The 22806-nt window shown below is 41.9% G+C and overlaps 1 protein-coding gene across 4 annotated transcripts in view; it reads right to left on the bottom strand.

Annotated features, from left to right (window-relative positions):
* Window positions 1-1338: 1338 nt before the first annotated feature.
* TRAPPC9 (trafficking protein particle complex subunit 9) overlaps window positions 1339-22806 on the bottom strand; it is a 475415-nt gene continuing 453947 nt past the window's right edge. For all 4 annotated transcript variants that reach the window (XM_082277955.1, XM_082277956.1, XM_082277957.1 and 1 more), the window contains 2 exons: window positions 11511-11734; window positions 1339-4447 (listed from right to left, as the gene is read on the bottom strand). In XM_082277955.1, the coding sequence (XP_082134081.1) occupies window positions 4268-4447; window positions 11511-11734 (404 nt within the window). In that variant the 3' untranslated portion in view covers window positions 1339-4267. The remainder of the gene's footprint in view (window positions 4448-11510; window positions 11735-22806) is intronic.

Raw genomic sequence — 22806 nt, forward strand, 5'->3', positions numbered from 1 at the left:
CTGAAGAGGGGTTGAAATCGCCCTTCTCCAGCCATGGCATCAGAGAATGCTGGGCCATAACAAATTCTTCTCTGCAGAGGATCCACTGCTCCCTCATCTCAGAAATGGTGCTGTGCTGCCTCTTTGTGAACATATGCCCTCCCTTATGCCAAGTGATTTCTGAGCAGCTCCTGAGGAGTTTTCCTGTGGCTGTGGAGATGAAGAGGCTGGGAGGATGTGCAGGCACCAGCCCTTGGGAGAGAAACACTTGGAAGCGCAACTGCAAGCAGGAGGTGGCTGAGCACTGCTTTGCCTGGTGCACAGCAACTGGACACAGCACTGGGGACAATGTGGGCAAGCCTGTGCATCTGATTTACACCCCCAAGGTGCATTGCTGTGGTTGGTATAGATACACACTGAACACATCTTGGCCTGGAAGGATCTTCTGCACTCCCAGACTTGGACAGACACAGTGCCAGATTTTGGTGAGATGCCTTCTTGTACCAGGGTTCCAGGGAGTGGTGATGACCCATGCAACACAATGGCAAGTGGGCCTCCATGCCAAGTTTTCAGGTTCAGATGAAGATTGCACATCTGGGTCCAGGTTTAGCAACTTTCCCAGGGAAATGTGTGACTGAATTAGCTTTCACAAGAGGGCCTATTAATGTGTTTCTATTGATGTGTTTAACATTAAGCACATGCTTGGATATCTTGCTGAATCAGGAACAGTAAGCAAGCAATGTATGTTAAATGACATGTCACCTACACACAAAGTCCCACTGGTGTTATGGAAATGATGCATCATGAATACAGTGGCCTAAAGTATCCTTCCAACAAGAAACATCAGATTGTAACAAAACAGACAAAATCCTGTTCAACTGAAATAGCTCAAGATGCTTTAAAGAGAGGATATATGAGAGTCAAACTCCAGTTTAGCAGATGAAATTGGGTTTGAAGCAATTTTTTCCCCAACATGAACAAAGTGTTAGGGGAGCTCTAACAGAGATGCAAAGGAAGGAAAAAAAGAAAGGGACAAGTTGATCCTTTCTGCAGGGACCAAACAAAGAAAAGCAGAAAAGGGCAGTGAGTGGAAGAGTCAGTGGGAAGGATGAGGTGAGAAAGAGCAAGATGAGAAGCTAAGAGCTAAAAAGATGCTGAACAACCCAAGAATACTGACCTAACCCCAGAAGGAAACAGCTAGGAAGTGAAAGTTTGAGTGAAGCTGAAATTTCAGTTCCAGGGTCAAACACATGCTTTCAGAGACACAATACAGCATCAAGAGATATGCATTATTCTCAGCAAAAACACACAAGAACACAATCAAGAACTACAGACAGAAGAGACTGGCAGACATGTAAATAACAAGACACAAGTATTTATTCAGTTAAAGTTACATAACTCATGCTTCTCCAGTGAATTCATATATGGGACCAACATCTGCTCTCAGCAATGGCCATTTAAATTAGGAATAATTCATTGCAACCACTGGTTCGTATCAGATTTAAAATGAACAGTTCAGCTCATCATGTTCAAAATAATTGCTGGGTGTTACAGAGAAAGAAAAAGAAGTTTTCAGTACCAGAAGCAGATAAGACAAGTATCATCCTTCTTTCAAGCACTGCAAGGACCAATTCTGACAGCAACCCGAGTGATTTTAAGCACCTTTCCCTCAACCCTTCTCCAAATTACACTAACACTTAAATAGCTTCCTTCTGGACAAGTCAAAAATGATCCCCAGAAGGAAGAACTTCTTGTGTTTCATCTCTCTCACCAAGACAAGTAGAAGTGTGAGAAAATTGGGGAAGACATCATAAATGCCAAAAGCAACTAAGCATCAAAGTTGACAAGGGACAGAGTAGTATACTATATAATGAACAGATAGACCTTTAAGGGTCAGCTCACACATAAGAACTTATATTTATGTGCACATATGGCAGATTTATAATGGCATGTTGTATACCTAGAAAATATGCAGCTTGCTTTTGTTATAATAAAACCTGTTCCTGTTCCAACAGCTTCAGTGGGCTGTGGATCGGGATCCCTTATGTGTAAAAGGCACAGGAATGTTGCGTCCCAGGACAGGTTTCACAGAACAAGACCCTCTCTTCTCAGAGAACATTGTCAAAACTTAGTTAGAGAATAATCCCTTAGCCAGGTAAATTGAAGCATCCTGACTGCAACAGCAGCTACTTCACAACATTTTTATTTCAAACACAATAGGTCCTTATGAAGCAGCTGTATTCCTAGAATCTGCAGATTATCTTCTGGCAAAGCTGAATGAAACCCAATTTGGAATTTGCTGCAAGAGTGTTGTGCAACATAGTACAGACACACATGTCAAAATCAAGCTTTTATGGAGAAGATGAACTGGTTTAGTTCCTGCTGTCCTTGGATCTTATTTTTCCATGTATTGCCTATCCAGTGACAGAGAATTCAGCCTCACGACACAATCTGGTCAGCAAAGCTCCACCAACACAGAAAAACAGGCCCAACTCAGCTCTTGGACCCTCTTTCCATGGGTGTCTCTAGCCCAGAGCCACTGTGCCAGTTTAAGGAACAGTTTTGTTACTGGACATGACTGGCACCTGACAGAGCAGTAAATCATTGCAAATAAATCTTCAGCAGGGCTCAGATTTTCATCAGGTCGAGACTGAAAACTTCCACTTTCAAGGCTGAGTACAGAGCCACAGCTCAAGCACAAACACCGATAACACTGCCACAATACAGGTTTTTAGAGATAACACCCTGCATACACTGGAAATACAGCTACCATGCTACAGCTGTAGTTCCCTCAGGTGAGGAATATATTTAGGATGAACAGTCATTTGCAAGCATGCAATGAATGGAGTTTTGAGCACTGCCTTTCCTATGGAAAACACCAGTCACATCTAAAAGTACCCCTGGGAGTGGTGCAGAGAACCAGGACTGAGCAGGAAGGACCAGGCCAGGCATTCAGTGGGGGCCCACGTTTGGATGAATTCTAAAGAAACAAAGAATCTGCAAAGAGGTTGTGCATGTAGATTTAAATCATCTAGAGCTAACTGGAGTGTCCCTGCCACATCTTGGTGTATCCACCCCCAAAAGCAAACTACCACCAAATTTAACTATGTATTTAAGAAAAGACTGAGATAGGTTTTAAACATATGGTCCATGAAATAATGTATTAATCATACAGCTAAGACAGCTCCCTGCTTTACATGGGGTAAAAACATGTCTCACTATACAAAAACATTATTCTGAAAAACAAGCTAAATTATCAGTACATTCAACAACTACTTTTACACTCAGGAATTCCATGGCCTTAACTGCCTAATAATTAAACTTTAAAAAACTCCCAAACTTGAAAGTAAACAAAAAAGGAAAAAACAGACACATTCAAAAAGCAGTATATTAGAATGAAAAATCTGAGGAGAAGAGTTTGCAAAAACTGATGAAAAGTTATATTAATGATCATCTGATTAATTCTGGTAGATCTTTAGGTGTCTGCAAAAGTTTCAAGTGACTGTGACTGTGTAAAACAGATCTGTGAAAGCCCAAATTCACAGGCAAGCCTTAGGCAGCCCAAAAATTGGCTTATTTATTCTTTCAAGGACAAAACTCTTTTGCTCTTCCTCACCCTCTCTCCATTCTAGTTCACAGATCTGCCAAACTAAAGGCAGTGACTTTACCAGGAAAAAGAGGCACTGGGCTCAGGGGAGGCAGAGAATAACTGGAGGCATATTTGCAATTCTTACTTTCAGTAACACACTAAAAAGCACCACTACTGCCATTTACTACCAAAGACACCAAATTCTTGGCAAGCAAATGAACAAGAACAAGCCAGTGAACAAATCTAACAGAGATCTATACCCCAAGGGAACATGCCATGGGTCCAGCATAAACCAGGAGGAATTTCATACAGATGCACAAATCTTATTGAAAAATGATCAAACAGGATTATTCAAATTGGATTTAAGACCTTCAAACACATGGTAAAATTCAGCCCTCAAGACCCTTTCAAACCACTGATATCAATGGAGTATACTGAAGTATAATGCATGTATTAGTAGTTACAAAGGATTTCTGGAAACAGAGGAAAACTTCAGCATAGTTATAATCTCTCTCTCTCTCCCTCTGAAATTAGCCAAAGCAGCTGTCCAAATGACTATCAGCCAATTCAGAAAGTGTTCAGCTGTTCCTCCAAAGTAGAGACTGTGGCCTGGGGTTGGACAGAAACAAGCTGGGGTCAAGCAGAGGATGTGCCAAGCACTGCTGTGTGCTGTGGTTAATCAAGTAGCACAGCCTTCATTTACAGCTTAGTTGGGGCCACAGGCTCCGTAGCACGGATGTGGACACTGGGAAGGCAGAGCCAGGACAGAGGCAGCTCCCTGCTGCAGTTGTCTTCATGGAATTTGATATTCAGGTAGAAATCACCTGTGTAGAGGAAGAGAAGTGCTCCAAAGTACACAGAGTCTTTGGCTGGCTTTACCTGGCGAAGAGAACATAAAAATCAGTATAAATAAACCATCAACAAAGCAAATTAATTGCAGTTTGCAATTCATTATCTCCTTCAAATGGTCTCAGAGTACTGTAGATTCACATCTTAATAATGCTTTCATACAAAAAGGAGTAAAGATCTCATCCCTATTCTAGTTAAACTGTTACATTAAAAAATAAATCCTGTTATTCACTCATGCAGTTAATCTATGGCACAGCTCAAAACAGAATATGAACCTTTAGGAGTCACTGATTCCAAAACAGAATTTGTTTAAGGTAGAGATCACCCCAAATCTCTCCTCAGACTGCATTTACCAACATCTCTATTGAAGTTCTAAATCATGTCCCTGAATTCATGTTAAATACATGGTTAAACACCATTTAACAGCTTAGCAATAACTAAATTCATTCTCACTTATTACTGAGACACAATCTGACTGCAAATTCTAATCAGGAACTTTAATATTCACTATCATTGAAATAATGAAGTTTAGCAAGAAACTTCCCAGAATCAGTAGCCATCCTGATTTTACTTGTCCAAATTAAATGCAGAGTTCGCACTGTTTCTACATTTATGTATCTTCCTTCATCCCAAATCCATCTACAATCCATATCTTCACAACAAATAATATATCTCAGTCCATCATTTCAGCAAGACACTTCAGTAATTTCCAACTTTAACACTCCCACCACTGTTCAGCATGTGATAATGTTTGAATTAGTATCTGCTTCCACAAGATGTTAAATCCAGTTTCAGGATGCCTAGAATTGAGATGAAGTTACAGCAAATGCAAAATACAAATCAACACAAAGCCATTCCATTGGACAGAATTTTTCCAAAAATTGTGAACAGGCAAATTCATCCCAGCAGAAAAGTCCCAGTAAAGGCTGAGGCTCTGAGACAGGTGATCAGGACTGTTCCTCACTACAAAAAATTTCATCATAAGGTAAACTGGGACATGAACAATGGTGTTTGAACTGGAAAAGTGCCCATGGACATCCTTTGCTGAAGGACAAACTTGCCACTGCATGGGAAGTCCAGAACAGGGATGATGGGAAGGCCATAGCGGGGAAGAGGAAAATGATCAGCAGAAGATTTCAGGGGAACTCAAGAATATTCCATAGCGCTGAATACTTCCAGCCACCACCTTCCATGAGGCAGGTTCTCCATAGGTTTCAGAAGGGAATGAGCTGTTTGTCTCCATTTTCTCCTGTTCTAGGGGTTTTTTGGATTTTCACTGCTGGGTTCTTTAGCCAGTAGATGTGCATTCTGTATAGCCTGAGGTATCAGGCTGCTTTGTTGAACCTCCCTAAACTGGAAAAAAGTCCAGAGAGGGGCCATGAAATCACTAAAGGTACTGGAGCAGCTTTTCTGAGGGCTGAGAAAGTTGGGGTTGTTCAGCCTGGAGAAGAGAAGGTTGAGTGGAGACCTCACAGCATCTTCCAGCATCTGAAGGGGCTACAGGGAAGCTGGAAAAGACTCTCCATCAGGATCTGTAGTGATAAGACAAAGAGTACAGGGATCGAATTGAAAGAGGGGATATTTATGTTAGATATATGGAAAAAATTCTTTATTGTGAGGGCGGTGAGGCCCTGGCACAGGTTGCCCAGAGAAGCTGTGGCTGCCTCATCCCTAGAAGTGTTCAAGGCCAGGTTGGACAGGGCTTGGAGCAACCTGGGCTAGTGGAAGGTGTCCCTGCCCATGGCAGGGGGGTTGGAATGAGATGAGGTTTAAGGTCCCTTCCAAACCAAACCATTCCTTGCTTCTGTGACTCTAAATTGCAGCTCCTGCACAAGGGCCTGGCTGTTCACAAGCAGCCACATCCTCAGAGCTGGAGAGCCCAGGCTTTCTTTGGTTTTGGTGCTGAGCACTTTTGCTGACTACAGCAAACTGGTATCAGCATCGTGTCATCCACGTGAATGATCAGAGCAGACACAGCTGTTCCCCTGACCCCATCCTTGGCATCTCCCATCCGTGCTGGGTACAAGTTCTTGCCCTCTGGCACTGCGTCTGGACACGCACAAAAACATCAAGCCATGTCCCCTCTTGCTTCCTTCCCCTTCTCCCAGGGCTGCCTGCCTGATTTCTGCCTCACTGGACTTGCATCCAGAGGAGGGCAGAGGCAGGCAGTTATGTCAGCAGTGGGTGCAGGCAAACAGCAAACGAAGCCTCCTCAGGACCCTTAGATTTTCCAAGCTCCTGGTCTATCTTTCCTGATCTCACTGTACCATGAAGGAATATCTGTCACAGCACAGCTCAGAGCCCTTGGCAAGCAGGAAGGTGGCTTCGGGCTCAGCAGCATCAGCACCAGACATCACATTCATGGTTTGGCCTCTACCCACATCTGTTGTATCACCATCACTGTATCAACACTTGTGGTTTGTAGAAGAAACAGGGAAGCAAAAGGAGCTTGAGACCTTCACTCTGCTGAGGTGCAGGTGCCTCTGCAGGAATTACAAGAAGTTTCCTTCAAAATAGGAACCAGCTTTGGAAAGTAAGGCTGCCTCTCCAGTGGGGCTGCCTACAAACATTCCCAAAAGACATTCAGCAGCAGCAGTCAGGTCAGTAGAGGGTCACATCCAGCCCAGCTGCTACACTAGGCACAGGACTAATTTTGAGGTTAAACCGCCTAATTTTAGGTGTCTCTGCACACGAGGTATTCAAGCTCCTACTACAAAAGGAAGATACCTAGTCAGTGCAGACAGTGGAGCAAACACAGAATGGTCTCCCTAGGCAGCCTGCAGAGCCAGAACAGAGTTGCCCAAACACAGGTAATGGGATGGCCTAAGGCACTGAGATGCCTGCACAGGACTGGGAAGATACCTAGGATGTCTTACAGGATTTCTGTACAGCATCTGGAGGCTGGTAGGATACCCACAGCACCTGTATGATGGCAACCATCCACTTTTAGGCAACTGAATCTCAGCCCTGGTATTTATAAGCCAGGTTCTACCTGCTGCAGACCACATCTCCATTGACTCATGGGAGCTTAGTGGGCCACCACCCCTGGTAACACCTCCTAATTCAGGTGTTTCAGCCTGGAACTGAAGCCACCCAAATATCTGTAAAGTGGATGTTCACATCTAAGCCAGCTGTTCAACACAAGGATTCACCTGATCAAATGCAGAATGAGGCAAAATGTTCCCTAAACTGCATAAGCTCTGATGACTTGCTCAGCCAGTCAGAGTGGCTTGTTCAGGTGGCCACCACTGTAGCTGGCAGGACACACCATCCCACTGACTGCAGTGCATGACCCAGCTGAACTACAAAGAACATGACTTGTGCCTGACCCAGACCAAATTCGTGTTGTCCTTCAGCAGCACACAGCTCTGGTGGTGTCACTGCCCAGATATGTGCCTGTATGCATGTTGAATCATTCATCAGGATGCTGACATTCCTGAGTCAAGGCAGAGTTAAAGCAGGTTTTACTAAAATTCCACCATTCATGGAAACCAAAGATTGGCAGCTTGTACCCCAGAAAATAATGATCGAAAATCAAGGAAGAAACAACCACATTACTCCTTTGTTCCACCAAGATAGAAGAAAAATTAAGTTTCTAGCTCCATCCTAATCCTTCCCTGATTTAGGCTACCATGTGGGACTGCGATTGCTTAGAACTAATTACTACTTATTTATACTGCTGTAGTACTTAGGGAGCTCAGTTGGAGATTAGGGCTGGTGCCAGCTACTGCTCGCTGCCCCAAAGAGTTTACAGTGTGAATAAAATGGTGCCAAGAAAAATAATTTGTTCCAGATGGGCCACAGAGGACCTGCCAGAAGTGAGCAAATGTTCATCATGGCTTCTGAGCTGATTCAAAATGACCATCTACTAATGAATTTCTCCTCATCTCCCACTACCAGTCGCTTGAGCTTGTGTGTGATAACACAGGCAGGAAAACATCCTGCTTGAGAGTAAGTAATGGCACAAGCAGGGACAACAAGGGAGGATGAATTGCTGGGAGTTACAGGAATCTCCATATAAGACAATATTTTTGGTTTCAGTTTTGGCAAAAAGCAGCTCTGTCTGATCAGCTAATAAGTCAACAAAAAACATTGGTAAGAACTAAAAATTTTAATAGTATGGTGAAAGATAAACTTTATGTTGTGAAGCGAGATAAAAAAAATAAATCAATGCACTGTATTTTAATGGGTAGGTTCCACCATATTAACTCAAGTTTCAAAATCACCCACTGAACAAAAAATGTCAAATATTTAAATCATAATGGAGAAAGTCACTTTTTCTGTCAAATACAGACAGAGAAAAGTAAGGTTAGCCAAATTAGAAGTCGTGCTTAAAAATACAGATTTTATTTAATTTAAAATGCATGGAAATAGCTCAATATCCTTTAAAACTTTCCAGAAAAGACTTTGTTCTTTGAAGTAGCATATCCCAGCAGACTTTGTGACACAAACCCAGGCTGCTGCATTGCACTGAGGTAAAAGCATAAAGAGGTGAACAAGCATCATTACATTACTTCCAAGATAGATCTTCTAACTTGGACTTCAAGCCACAAAAAAGGAAAATGCAAAATTGTGTGACTTTTACCCTTTCAACAATTTATATTCGCACTGCAAAGCAGCATGTGCATCCTGAAAATTCCTGTATATACCCCCTGTCTTCCAGACAGCAGCAGAAACTGCTTTGAATCTGGAATCAAAAAAAAGGGTGAATTTTTGAGCATGAGACTTAATATGAAACTAACATTTAGGAAGGCAGAGGGATCTGTTGGGGATTTTTGGTACCAATAATGAAGTTTCTGCATGACAACAGAGTGAATTTTCAGGGTGTGAGAAGTATCTGCCCTTGTTGGAATACCTGATGATCTCACTCGTTCTTGACCATGCACCAGCGATACACCAAACCATACTTGATTCTTTGTCCTTCCTCCCACCCAGCTCAGCCCTGCAATAAATCATGCCAGCACCTCTGTGCCAGTGTCAGTGTGAAGTCAGCCCAATTAACTTAAACTGCTGACCAATGTAGTTTTTGCTAAACTGGACAACTTTGCACAAAAACCAGTGTTTGCAATGTCTGTCCTGATGGGTCTGCTGGGGGAGAGGGGAGCATTTTCTCAAGCAGCTGGGAAAGGGCAGCACCACAAACCACCTCCATTAAACAAGAAAAATAATCAAGTGCTCACGACCTCATGTTAAAAAAATGATGGGGGCATTTTTAACAGCTTCCACACAGCAGCACTGAGTTGAAAACCAGCAGGGAATCTAGTCCACTATCTCAACTTTCATTTATAAAAAAGAGAAACTCTCGTTCTCTTTCATCTCACCCAACCATGAGCTTCTTTGTTTTTTTAACCAGTGTCTGTCTGACTTTTGGCCAAACTCAGAGCATAAGCACAATTCTGAGCATGGTGGTTCTTCCCTGAAACATCAAATGCACAAAACAGGGCTTTCCCCTTGTCCCCCAAACAGGTGGCACTTTCTGAAATCTATTTTCTATTCCTAAATTAGTTATTATGAGGGAAGAAAGGGCCTCTGACAGACATGAAGGATTTTCTTCCATGATCAGGGCTCTATGCCCCAAAGAAACATGACCAAGCATTTTCCCCAGGAGCCTGTGTAGTATCAACCCTACACACTGTGAAATGTAACACTTCTTGTCTAAGAGTCGACATTTTCTTCATTTCACCTTTTTGTACGGAAAGGAGGACAAGCAGCAGAAAACAATTCTATTTTTAACTTCTCGGGGATTGTGTTTACAGGAGAAATGTCAAAATACTGAGCAGTGGGGCAAAAGCAGGGACCGTAATGTATGAGAAGGCTGCCTGGGCAGACACCAGAGATGTGACCTCCTGACTTTTTGCCCCATAGGAGACTCAATCAGAAGGTAAGAATACATCACACTGACATCTCCCTTTTCCCTCATTAGCCTGGAGGGTCAGGCCCTCTGGCAGCTGGGCATCCAAACACCACCACTCTGATTAAAAACTCCACTTTGTCAGAAACAAAGAAAGCCATCCCTGGATGATTTCTGTTGACATATTAAAATTATTCAGCTATAAGAATGCAGTTAGCCCCCATTAAAATTCAAGTTGATGGTATATTTCATGCTCATTAGGTTTTAGAAATATTTTCTTCTATGATGCGTAATTGAAAAATATGCATGGTAACTATCCCTGTGGTTAACCTTTAATTTCTTTCTAACTAAGGTTCACTTATATATTTAATTTTGACAGGTACATTTTGTTACCAACCTGAACAGCTGACCTAAACAAAGGTCCTAAGCACTATCCCAAACACTCACCCCCTTCTTCATGTTTATTTCATGAGTTACCAGAAATGCTGCTCATCCCACTCTGCAGCACTGCCTGCAAATTTTCATTCCAGGTATTTTGTTGTTGTATTTTTGGGAGGGAAGGATGTGGGAGAGAGCAGCATTATCTGTATTTTCAGTGTCTTGCCTTAAAAGCAAAAGGCTCCTAGACTTGAATTTTCTAGAGAAATTGAGAGAAAAATCATAATCTCAATTGTTTTAAAAAGGGGCTCTCTTTTTTTTTTTGTCTCATTTTAAGCATTTCTTTATGGTTTTATAACAGTATGCTAAGCATCCAGGAAATGAACCAGCTCATCAGACTGGCCATTAATGTTTAGCATTTTCTTTTTGCAGTCTGTTGCATTTCCTCAGGACCTGACTAAAACTGATTTGCTGAGTTCCTTGGCTCAGCCTGTGGAATGTTTCTTATGGACTAAAGAAAAAAAGAAAAGTTATTTAAAATTTGTTACTGCAGGCTGCACTGGTGACTCGAGGGACTGGCAATATGGTATTGAACATTCAATCTAGGGTTACCCGTTCACATTCAGTCAGATCTGGAGAGACCAGAAGTTGCTGCCTGCCTCTGATAATTTACTAGTGGTTTACATGGTAGGAAATTGCAGTTTTAAACAATTTCAGAGAGATCCTTTTAGATTAACCCAGCAGCACTGTTAGCAATAACTGCTTTTCAACAATTAATCTGCTTTAAAATGCACAATGGAGTAATGAAGCCCCTTTTAAGTGCACATCACTCAACATCCTGATACATGTGATAAAATAACTCACGGTGTCGATGTAGAAGGTGTTGGACCCCACAAAAGTGATGGCATCCTGCAGGTCGTAGTTGTGCACCCCATTCTGGTAATCCTGGTAGGGCATCATGGTCAGAGCAAAGGGCCCTACGCTGTGCTTGCTCCAGTTGGTCAACTTCACCTGCAAGGGGACAGGGTCCCCCACCTGGCAGGTCACCACGATGTCGCAGTCACAGACCTTGCCATCAACCAGGATGTCTGCAAGTCAAGGAAACAAGTCCTTATTAGGTTGGACACCTGCTTCAGAGACTTTGTTAATCTTGACAGGAGACTCAACAACATAAAAGTAACCCCAATGAAACCGAGAGTGTGGGACAGTTAATTCTGGGAAAGAAAACCCAATGCTGTGCTGTTGTGTAGGGCACCTACTTGAGAAAAAACAGCTCATGAAGGCCGGATATCTGCCCATCACTGTTGAAAGAGTTATTAAAAAAAACCCAGTTATGATCTATACACAGGCACCAGAAGATATTTTCTTAACCTCCTCCCTTGAAGGCCAAAGCCACAGACAATTTCTCATGGTTCTGCAAATCACCAGCATCAGGTGAAGGGAAATACAAACAGAAACCATCAGTACAAACAGCAGCTAGAGAGATCCAGGGCTGGAGGCACATGTTCATGTGTTACAGCCAGAATAAATCCTTCTGTAAGGAAGTGAGCTTTTGGAGCAGGACAGACACTGGCAGAATTTGCAATGTAATACATATATTAAAGTCCAGATTATAAGGAAAAAAGGGATTTTAAAACTATCCCGGACTACACAAGCTTGTTCACTCTTTGCACTTTAAATCACTCTGGGATTTCTATTTTTAACTTTCTACTTTTCTTTCCCTTTCTGGGACAGCAGAAAATATAAAGCCTCTAAATTGGTTACTGCTGGGACAATGACAGCCAGAGTAATGTGTCCATTAACCTTGCCCATTTGCTTATACAGAACCAAAATGTTTCATTATCAACACGCTATGAAATTGCCAGTCCAATTCCCTGCTCTCAAAGGGCTCCCAGTTGTGCAGTATTACTGTATTTTTCAGAGGGTTATCTCCAATGCACTATTAATACAGGAACATTTCTATTTCACTATGGGTTCATGTTCAGAGATAAGAGAAAGCCCTGGGCACATGTAAGAAAGCATCCTTTGTGTGAACACCTATCCCCACAATCTCATCTGCCCGGGAGGCACTTCCATCACTCCAGCTCCTCCTCGGTTGCTTGCCTTTTGACATACATCATATTATTCCTCTGCATTGGATTTACATTAGTAATATCCCCTCTTCAAGGAAAGACACTATTTTTATGCTTCAGGAGTTTTCACAGAGAAAAAAAACTACACACACACAAAAAAAAAACCTACACCGAAGTGATTTTTTTAAGTTAGTTTTGTTTTGTTGCCTTAGACAAAAAGTACAAAATGATGCATGTTCTTGTGATGCCCTTTAGCCTGGCAAACTGAACAAGCCTCAAGGCAGTCACTGGAAAAAAAATAAACTAAAGCTATTGCTAAAGAAGAAGCAAGTTCAGAAAGGAACATTTACTCCAGAGGTCAGGTCAGCAAAGCTGAGGTACCCAGATGAAAACCCCTCCTTGACCAAAGCTGCCCAAACACAGTAACAAGTTCCAGACACAAGAGGCTTGGCAGAGAGAGCACAAAAACCCCTGCAGTGTTCAAGCTGAAGCTATCCAAAGCCAGGGTTGGTGTCCCAGCTGGAACAGCCCCTGTTCCAAAATTTCCCTTTTTTTTTTTTTTTTTTTTTTTTGACAATTAGAACATGGTGAGGAATAACTGGAGTGCTGTATCCAGTTCTGGGCTCCTCAGTACAGGACAGACATGGACACACTGGAGAGACTCCAGTGCAGGGTCAGGAAGAGGATCAAGTGGCTGGAGCACCTCTCCTGTGAGGACAGGATGTGAGAACGGAGACTGCTCAGCCTGGAGAAGACTCCAGGGGATCTCAGCAATGTTGATGAACACCTGGAGGGAGGGTGCAAAGAGGACAGAGCCAGGCTCTTTTCAGTGGTGCCCAGTGGCAGGATCAGAAGCAATGTGCACACACTGAAACACAGGAGCTTCCCTCTAAACATCAGGAAATACTTTTTTTACTGTGAAGGTGACCCAGTTCTGGCACAGGTTTCCCAGGGAGGTTGTGGAGTCTCCATCCTTGGAGATACTCAAAAGCCATCTGGACGTGGTCCATGGCAAGTGGCTTTAGGTGGCCCTGCTTGAACAGGGATAGGACCACATCATCTCCAGAGGTCCCTGCCCATCTCTGTGATTCTCTGAAAGGAAGTAATAATCACCAATGCATTTTAGGGGAGGGCTAGAAAACCTTTTTGGCATTGGATTTCTTCTGCAACAGCACACTCTAATGCTGTGGACTCTTCTGCCCAACATGATCAAATTGCTTCTTGCAGTATTGCCCTAAGATCATGAAGGTGAAGTAGTGGTTATAATGGCATCCCATTATCAGGGATTAACTGACTTGAGTTTCTCAAAACACAAAGAATGTGTGTCTGTGGATAACCTTTATGCTTCCCAGTCTCCTGACACAGAGCTGAAGTCCAGTTGCTTCCTACAAAAGCAATGCATTTATATAAATTCATTACTTTATATCAGTTCATGTTTTCAAGCTTCTCCCTTCAAGGTAACTCCTTTCATTAACTAAAAAGAAAAAAGCAAACCCACTTTTTTTCTGCTTTCTCCATCCAGTGGGTTTTACAGCTGCACAAAGGGTTAGATCCCCAGACCAGCACAAACCTTTGGAAATACTCCCCGAGCTTAGTGGATGAATCTATATTTTTAAGCTGCTCATCAGTTGCCTTTTAGCTTCAATGGTCTGCTGTCAGAATTGCAAATGAACCCTTTGCCCTCTACCTCTACCTTTGTATCTAGTAATAGCTCAGAGAATTTCTTTCTAATATCTTCATGAGGAAATAGAAAATCCAAACAAAAGGGAAGCAATTAAGTCTGGCTCAACCAGATTAATTTTTTTTCACATTCCTAAAAAAAAATTGCAATCCATTTAGATTGATTGAAGAGTGTGTGTGTGTGCACACATGTTTGTGTACATATTGAGAGATAATTTCCTTCCTTCCCAGAACACACTTCCCTCCTGCAGTACCGGAGCCAAGGATCTCAATGAGATGTCAGATGAGAAAGCACACATGGCTGGCGTGCAAAATACTATGGAAAGGAGTGTTTAAAAACAGCCCCCTTTCATCAGAGAGAACAGCTTGGTTTGACAGGCAGCTTTACTCCCTTCCTGACACAGAAAACATCTCACGGACCATACGGATTTGCTTTAATATTTTCATCCATGAGCAGAGGAAAAGCCATGTGCACAGGGTCCCGTTTCTGCAGATTCAGCTCGCTCACACAGATGGCATATAAAAGCTGAGACTGCTCACACCACTGCTGTGAGAGTGAATCATTATTGGCTTCAGAATACAGGAGCTCTGAATCAGAAGATGCAGTCACCAGCACAGAAATCAGTCGTGGCTGTATCTCCATCCTACAGAGATTCAGATACGAGAGAAACAGCACTTCAGAAAATTAGAAGGACCAAGTTTAATTCAAACTGCTTATATAAATTGTATTTTAAAAGTGGCAGCATGAAATCTGGATGACAGAAGGGAAAAAAAAAAAGGCATAAAGACCTAGAAATCTCCCAATCTCCTAATTAAATCATTTTTGAAGTAATGCAATAAGCCAACAGAATGCTGTTCTCCCCACCCCTTTTCCTGTTCATTTACCTACAATGTCCACTACGGTGGCATCCTTGGGTGCCAAAATTTCCCTGCAATACCCAATAGCCATGAAAAAAGGACAGCTATTGTCTCTTCCAGTCACTCATGAACAGGCACAGGGCCGTTCTCTGGGACTCTCCCTAAGTGATTCTTGTATCAAGGGAGAAAATGTTATCCAACACATTTTGGAAGGTGGAGGATGAGGCTGCTACCACCACTGAGAAGGGTGATTGGAAAGCCTTGCTTTTTCATTGAGAGCCTTTGCCAAGTGTTTTAGGATTTCCATGAATTAAATCTTTAAGATGGAAAAACTGCTTCATGGCCCGGCTGATGGGTGATGCTTATTGACACCACAGGAAGTCTGTGAGAGACCATTATGTGAAAATAATACATCAGTACTCTTATAATGTCTTTCTTTCAAGATCTCAGAACTCTCAAGAAAAGGGATTGAATGTTACTAACAGGAAGACAATGACTATTGCACAAGAAAAACATCATTTACCATCACCTCCCAGGTGCACTGCTGTCTACATCACCCAAAGGAGCCACTTGGAAATGAATACCAAAAATTAATAACATTTTGTGTTATTTACTCTGCTCATATTAACACATGATAAGTTGTTCTTGCCACTTTGTCAAGTTTCTGTGCAAGAGCTCACAACTCACTGGTCCCCCTGTATATCAAGAGTTCTGGGTCATGGCTAATTGCATTTTCACACCAAAGCCCCTCTTTGCCCCTGTCAAAGTTTAATTTTGGAAAGCTGCATACAAACACATTTAATCTCCACGGAAATGCATATTCCAGTAATGTTTTCTCTCCTCACTAATTTTTGAGCTGATTTTTAAAAACAGGCTGCAGACAAAGGCAGGGTGGTTCTGCTCATCTTGGGGGGGGGCGGGGGGGAAAGTGGAATGGATGGAGAAAGTTCCATTAAATATTTCCTTTTAAACTGGATATTGAAGCCCCAGCTGATGCACATGCACTGGCCTCTGCCATTCTCTGCAGCTGTGAACTTGGACCGAGACTTTGAGCAAACACCTCACAGAGGAATGGCACAAACAAGGTGGCCAGCAAAACTCAAGGCATGAGATGCACAGATGAGTAAATACCTCTCACACACAAGGTAAAAGAGAGCTTTGAAACTAGAAAAGAAAGTTATGCCTAGCTTTACTGTAAGAGTTAGGGTCCTCTGTCAATCAACCATTGCTATGCTGCTAGATTTGTTAATTAAAAAATACTAATTTTACTCATCTTGGTCTGTGAACCAGGAGAGCCATGGCCTGGGGAGGGGAGAGGAGCAGTAGCATCACCAACATCTATGGATAATGTGCATCAGGTACTTCGCTGGAGGAAAGCCAAAGACCCAGAGCCCAAGGCAGAGATGAAGCTGCAATGAAGGTCTCACAGAATGATTCAGTTTTTCTGTGTTCAAAAAATCTAAAGTGCAGATTAAAATGTTTGCCCAGATCAGCTTTCCTTCTAATTGCCCTAAAAGAGCACAGAAAGCACCAGCCATGGTGTCTGGAATAACTCTTTATATATGTTTATTTTTTCCTTGTCCTTTTTTTGCAAGAGAGTTTGTTCAGGATTTTGCAAGGAACTTTACAATGAAAAGGGACTTCTTTTTGAAATCATTTATTCAGTAATAGGTTGAACAATTCTGTCCATTTCTGATCTTACATTTTATGCAGGTAGAAGAAGAGATCAGAAAGGAGGAAAAAACCTGTACTGCAGGCAAACTGTCTGTACAGAGCAAGCTGATCCTGCTCATCTCCAAACAAGCAGGTTTCCCATCCCTCCCCTCATGCTCTGTGTCAACTTAGCAACAGATTTATCAGCCTGGTTTTTGGGGATGCTTAGAGGAGCAGGTGACATGTGGCATTCTGCTGAGAAAACAGGGTCCTTGGATTTTCCTGTGTGTCTCCTCTAAAATATGAACCTAAACACTCTTTCCCCTCTTTTCACTTGTTCTCCTTAATGCAGACCAGTTTTCTTTCATTTTCCAAACTGTTCCTGCAAATTATTTGCACACAGAGAAGGAGATTTGGTTACATTCATTTGTCCATGATGATGTCCTGCAGTACTTTCAAAGCTGAATACATCCATACAAATAATATTTCTATGAATATAAAAACTGTGTTCCCTGTCACTTTCATCAGGAAAATGCTGAATGGTTATTTAATAACACAAGATCCTCCCAGCTACTTGCATTAAACCTTCTGTCTGTGATTTGGACCTGCTCTTCGCACCAAACCTGAGCATCTTAATTTGGAATAACATCCTCATGTTCATTCATTGTTATACTGACACAATACTGAGGCAAATCCAGCCCCTGCTCAATTTCCCTGCAGTCAGTAGTACCAGAGCACAGAGGCATAAAGATGTTTGTGTTGTAACAGGTTCAAACTACACAGATATCTCACCTTGTCAGTCATGGCTAGTCCTGTCCTAAAAACTGCCCTTATACTCAGAGCTGCTGCTCCAAACCCTCTGTGGACCTGAAGAGTTCAGCTCCTCTTTGGGTCAGGGCCCTTGGACAGTGATGAATGAAAAATACAGAAAAAGATATGAACAAGCTATTGCAGCTTCCTGCAAGTACCAACAACCCAGAGACCTTCAGCCAACCTAGGGGCATGAACCAGAAAACAGGGAAGTTGGCAGAGGATGGGATAACTGGACATGAATACAGGCTGGTGAAAGAGGCAATTGCTTTCACAGGACCTCTGAGCTGCCCAGTTCCTGGCAGACTTCCCATTCCCAAACATTTTAGAATTGAATTAAGGACACTTTATTTGCTCCAAAAGCAATTAAAAAGAAAAACACATTTAAAATATAGTTCTAGCAACAATAAGCAATTAGTCTTTGATAATTGTCCGTGTCTTCCTATTTAATCACTCTTTTGCAGTGCCCAGTATGCTGATGACAGATCCCGACTGGTCCCATTATCGTTCTTGCCAAATTGTTCCCAGCTTGTGTCTGTTCTTAACTCTGTGATGGCAACGGGCTGAGGATGCTGCAGCATCCCCGTGGGACTTGCTTGCAAAAGGATTCCTCAACCTTGTCATTTGCCCTGAGCAAGATTTCTTCCTCCAAATCAGTACAATGTTTATGTCCAATTTTAATCTCCAAGACAGGCGATTCAGCATTCAGTTTCAGCACTACTTGATCTTGGCTATGAACACCTAAATGTGGTACAACCTTCTTCCATTAACTCAAAAAAATAGGGTCACACCGGCTGGGGAGGGAGGCAGGAACATGACTCGTTCTCCAGGATTTTACTGCCTCCAGCTTCTACTTGGGATCTTAAAATCTGAATGCACATTAACCACAGATTTATTTCAGAAATGTGTCAGTTCAGTTTAACCTCCCTAGTTTTGGTGGGAGTTATTTTACTTCACACATGCCTTTTATGACAGACATTTCTCCTTCCCTAAGAAATTGCTGGCACATGGATGGCACCTGCTTGTCTCATCTCTCCTCTGGCAGCCAAGATAACCTGTGATTTGGTGGTTTGCCCAATGTGCTATCAAGTGAAAATCCCTTCAGAGTTTGTATTGCTTGTGTCCAGTCCTAACCTAAATGCACAAAGGCAGATCCCTAAAATTTTAAGATGCTCAAAGCTCTGTTTTCCAGTAATCTTGAGCTTCTTCTGACTTATTTTAAAATATACCATGACATGGCCCCAGCTTGCTTAAATGGTCTCATTTACGAATGTGGGCCAACCCTTTTTTATCTGTTCATCACAAGCAGGTTTGACAAAATTTCTTTTTATTATCTGCTACACAGCCAGGAGGTCAGGCTGGCATATGGTGTGCGTCTTGTGTTCGAAATTTCACAAGCCTGGGATCTGCATGTTATTTCAGGTTATTGAAAACTTTACTTCTATAGCTTGTCTGTGTCAGGACGACTTTCAGAGCATTCTTACCCTGCCCTGTGGGGGGGAAATAAAAGCAGGGGGAAAAATGCCCTATATTACATTTAAAGATAACTAAAACATATTAGGATGTCTCATATAACACTGTTTTTTGTATACTGGTAGCTTTGTGCTGCAGGAACTGAACTGAATCATAGAATACCCTGAATAAGAAAGGAACCCATGAGGATCATTGAGTCCAACTTCTGGCTCTGCACAGGACAAAAGTCACACCATGACTTGATTTAACCTACAGTTTACTGAAAACAAATCACCTTTTTGCTCACTGGTTGCATAATGAGACTTTAAATTTTCTCCTATTTTTTCTGCCATTCTGCAGTGAGGGATGTGGGACAAACCTCTCCCTCTGCAGAAGAGATTTTGAAAAGCCTCATGCCAACTTTGTCAGAGTTTCTGACTTGTGGCTGCAAAAGTTAATGGTAAAAAGGAGCAGATAGAACTTTGTGCTGTTTTGGGAGCATGTCTCAAACTCAAAGCAGGTTTAGTCTAGACACTAGATAGATTGTGCAGAGCTCTAGGGAGTGTTACCTGCTCTAGAAATCAGTGATAAGGGTGATGATTGTAGCACATTTGCTGTGGAGATGGCAGTGAATTACAACTGCTCACAACAGAAGTAATGCCTATTAAACAGCAGAGACACAAAACTGAGCTCCTGAACTCAATTCTATGCATGCAAAGTCAAACATGTGGGTTCAGTCACACAGTTTACTTACCCAAACTCACGGAATATGGCAATATGGAAGTGGAATTTTTTTTTTTTTTTTTTTTTTTTTTTTTTTTTTTTTTTAATTTTCCGCCATTTCAGTTGGAAACAGTATTTTCTGCATTACCCATTCAACAAGCACACAGTGGTGCCCTGGACTCTTACAGAGGTAATACCTAAAAGGGTGGGGGTTTTTTTGAGTTGCTAGTTAAACTAATCCTATGTGTAGTATAATTGTCTTATTTGAGGCTTGTATGAAGAAATCTGTGAGATACTGTCTGAAGCAGAAAAAACTCAAATGCAGGTGAGAAGAGAGATGAGACAGCAGTATTTCCATGTCCAGATGTACAGAGACACTGGTGCAAGATGCTTTAAGTAAGCAAAAAAAAAAGTTATATTGATTATTTGAAGAAAAATTGTGGGTCTGTGACTCATTTTCCATGCTTGTCATAAAATAGAACCATGAAACACTGCATGAGCTGTCCAGGCCAAAAGAACTTTTGTGTCCTTGTAGAGCAGCCAAAGCCTGGTACAAGATAATGGATAACCCCCTACTAACAGGCAGGTAGATGATTTACCACATTTCAGTGGCTGTGTAAATATGAGCAGTAGGACACTGAGCCTCACGGGCCTCCTTTAGCCCAGCCACGACTGAAATGCAATCAGCAGAGCTAAAGGAGAGATATCAAACAAGCCCAGGCACAAATGCTGCTCTCTGTGCAGGGCAGGGGTGACATGTGGTTACCAGACTACCTGTGCCCAGTGGCCACACACTGGGGGTGCTCAAAAGCAGGGATCCCCACTAAAATGAACATATTCCTAATGAAGTTTCTTTAAATTTCACTCACAGCTTATTTCAGTCTGATGACTCTTAATTGTTTCACTTGCCAATGGATTGAGTGAATTTTTTCCCATTTTCCCTATGTATGATTAGTCCACTTTTGGATTAAGACAGGAGACAATAATCCAGGCAGATGTGAGATGGAAACTGTCAAACCCTACTATGACTTCTTTATTCTGATTGCATCCTGCTTCTATATCATGACCTAGCTCAATATCCAATCTGAATGCACGAAAGAACCTCAGTAATAGCTACATGTAGATGGAAGTTTCCAGTCGTCCTCTGTGACACAAATCCGTATTTTTCCTTGCTAGATTGGATATGAACACTCAAATAACAGTCAGGCTTACAGAAAACAAGAAATCTTTAAGCCTAGAGTCATCAAACCAAACTACTTTTGGCTTTTCTCGGAGATATTTCCGTTAATAATTTACTGCTTCTAAAACTGAACGTGCTCAAAACCTAGCTCCTGAATTTTTCATGAAGTCCTTTCCTGCCCATACCTGTCTTAATTTCAGAAATAAAATCAGACTCTTTCCTGCCAATATCGGCATTCACTTTCACTTGATATCCTCTCATGACTCACACTTCCAGCCTGTGATTAAATCTTGATGCCACTTTCTAGAATACTTCTCCAACACTGACCTTTTTGCTCTGCCTACACTGCCAAGCCCTCCTCCAAGATCTAATTGGATTATAAGCCTTAACAATTAAAGTCACTTCATCTCTGCTTTTGAAACCTCCAAACTTTCTATTCTTCTGAAGCCATTGCACCAAATAGCATCCTGTAGGTCCATGACCTGGCTATGTCCACAAGGAACCTTGCATGGATCTCATTCCCAGCTTTCTGGATACAGCAGTAAAGCTCAGCCCAGGCTAAATTCCCACATACTGACCCATCTTTTCCTGTGCCAGCTGAAACCTGCTGCCGAGGTCACATAGAAACCTGGTGACTGCTGCAGAGGTGGCAAATTGTGCTCACTACTACCTGTGGGCTACAACCTGTGTGCAGAACTACTTCTCCCTCATTACTCTGTTATATTATTTTCCTATTCCTCCTCCCTGCTCACTTTTTTTTTTTTTTTTTTTTTACATATACCATATATATCTCTATAGCATACAACACACACAAAGACTATAAGCTCTTAGGGACCACAATACTCATGTTCCTGAGAGCTTAGCAGAACAATTTGTATGGCACCTAGAACTACATAAACCTATTATCCTGGGATGTGAAGACAGCACTGCTAGAGAATCAGAAACAATTAAATTAAAAAACAAAACAAAACAAAAAAAACCTTAAATAAATTAAAAATATCTTTATTTTTGTATCTCAAGTCTCAAATCCGGTTGAACTAAAGCAAGGAAGTGAGCACTGCACCAGTTTTCCATGAGGGGACACTGAGACATTTTAGGGAGGAGTTAAGCTGTCCTGGGAAGTGAAGCAAGGACTTCTCACTAAGCAGAAATGAATTAATAAGCTACCAAAAAGAACTGAGAGGGAAAGGTGACTTCCAGAAAATAGAGAAAAACATCTGAATTGTAAGTTTTCAAAGTCCCCATGCTGGGTCATTGAGGTATCAGCTCTTTATGGGAGTAAGTCACACTAAACCAAAGGTAAAGCCTGAGATTTTACAGGACATGGAGGAACGGTGTAGAGTGGATAAAAGGAAACCCAACCATAAGGAAAAGTAAATTGAAATACAAATAATGCTGTTTAAAGGAGAATTCTGAGAAAAGACTTAAATTAATAGCCTAGAAATCCTTTCTTTCCCATCACTGAATTTTGAGGGAATGGAGACCTCAGAGATCAGCACAGAGAATGAAAACTTTGTATTTAAATAAAACTTCAAGTATGACATTGTGGGGAAGAGAAGAAAAGAAACACTGAGTTCAGCCAGACAGAGTAAAAAATTAAATCCTCTCCATACCCAAGACTGCAAGCCATGCCTTGGCCTTCATCTGTCAAGTGCTGCAAAGCATTCCTGCAAACCCGTCTCCTTTTCATTGACAACCTGGGTGGCAAAACCTTTTTCCTCGCTCAAATCCT

Source organism: Coloeus monedula, assembly GCF_965178545.1.
Source record: "Coloeus monedula genome assembly, chromosome: 1".
Taxonomy (NCBI): Eukaryota; Metazoa; Chordata; class Aves; order Passeriformes; family Corvidae; genus Coloeus; species Coloeus monedula.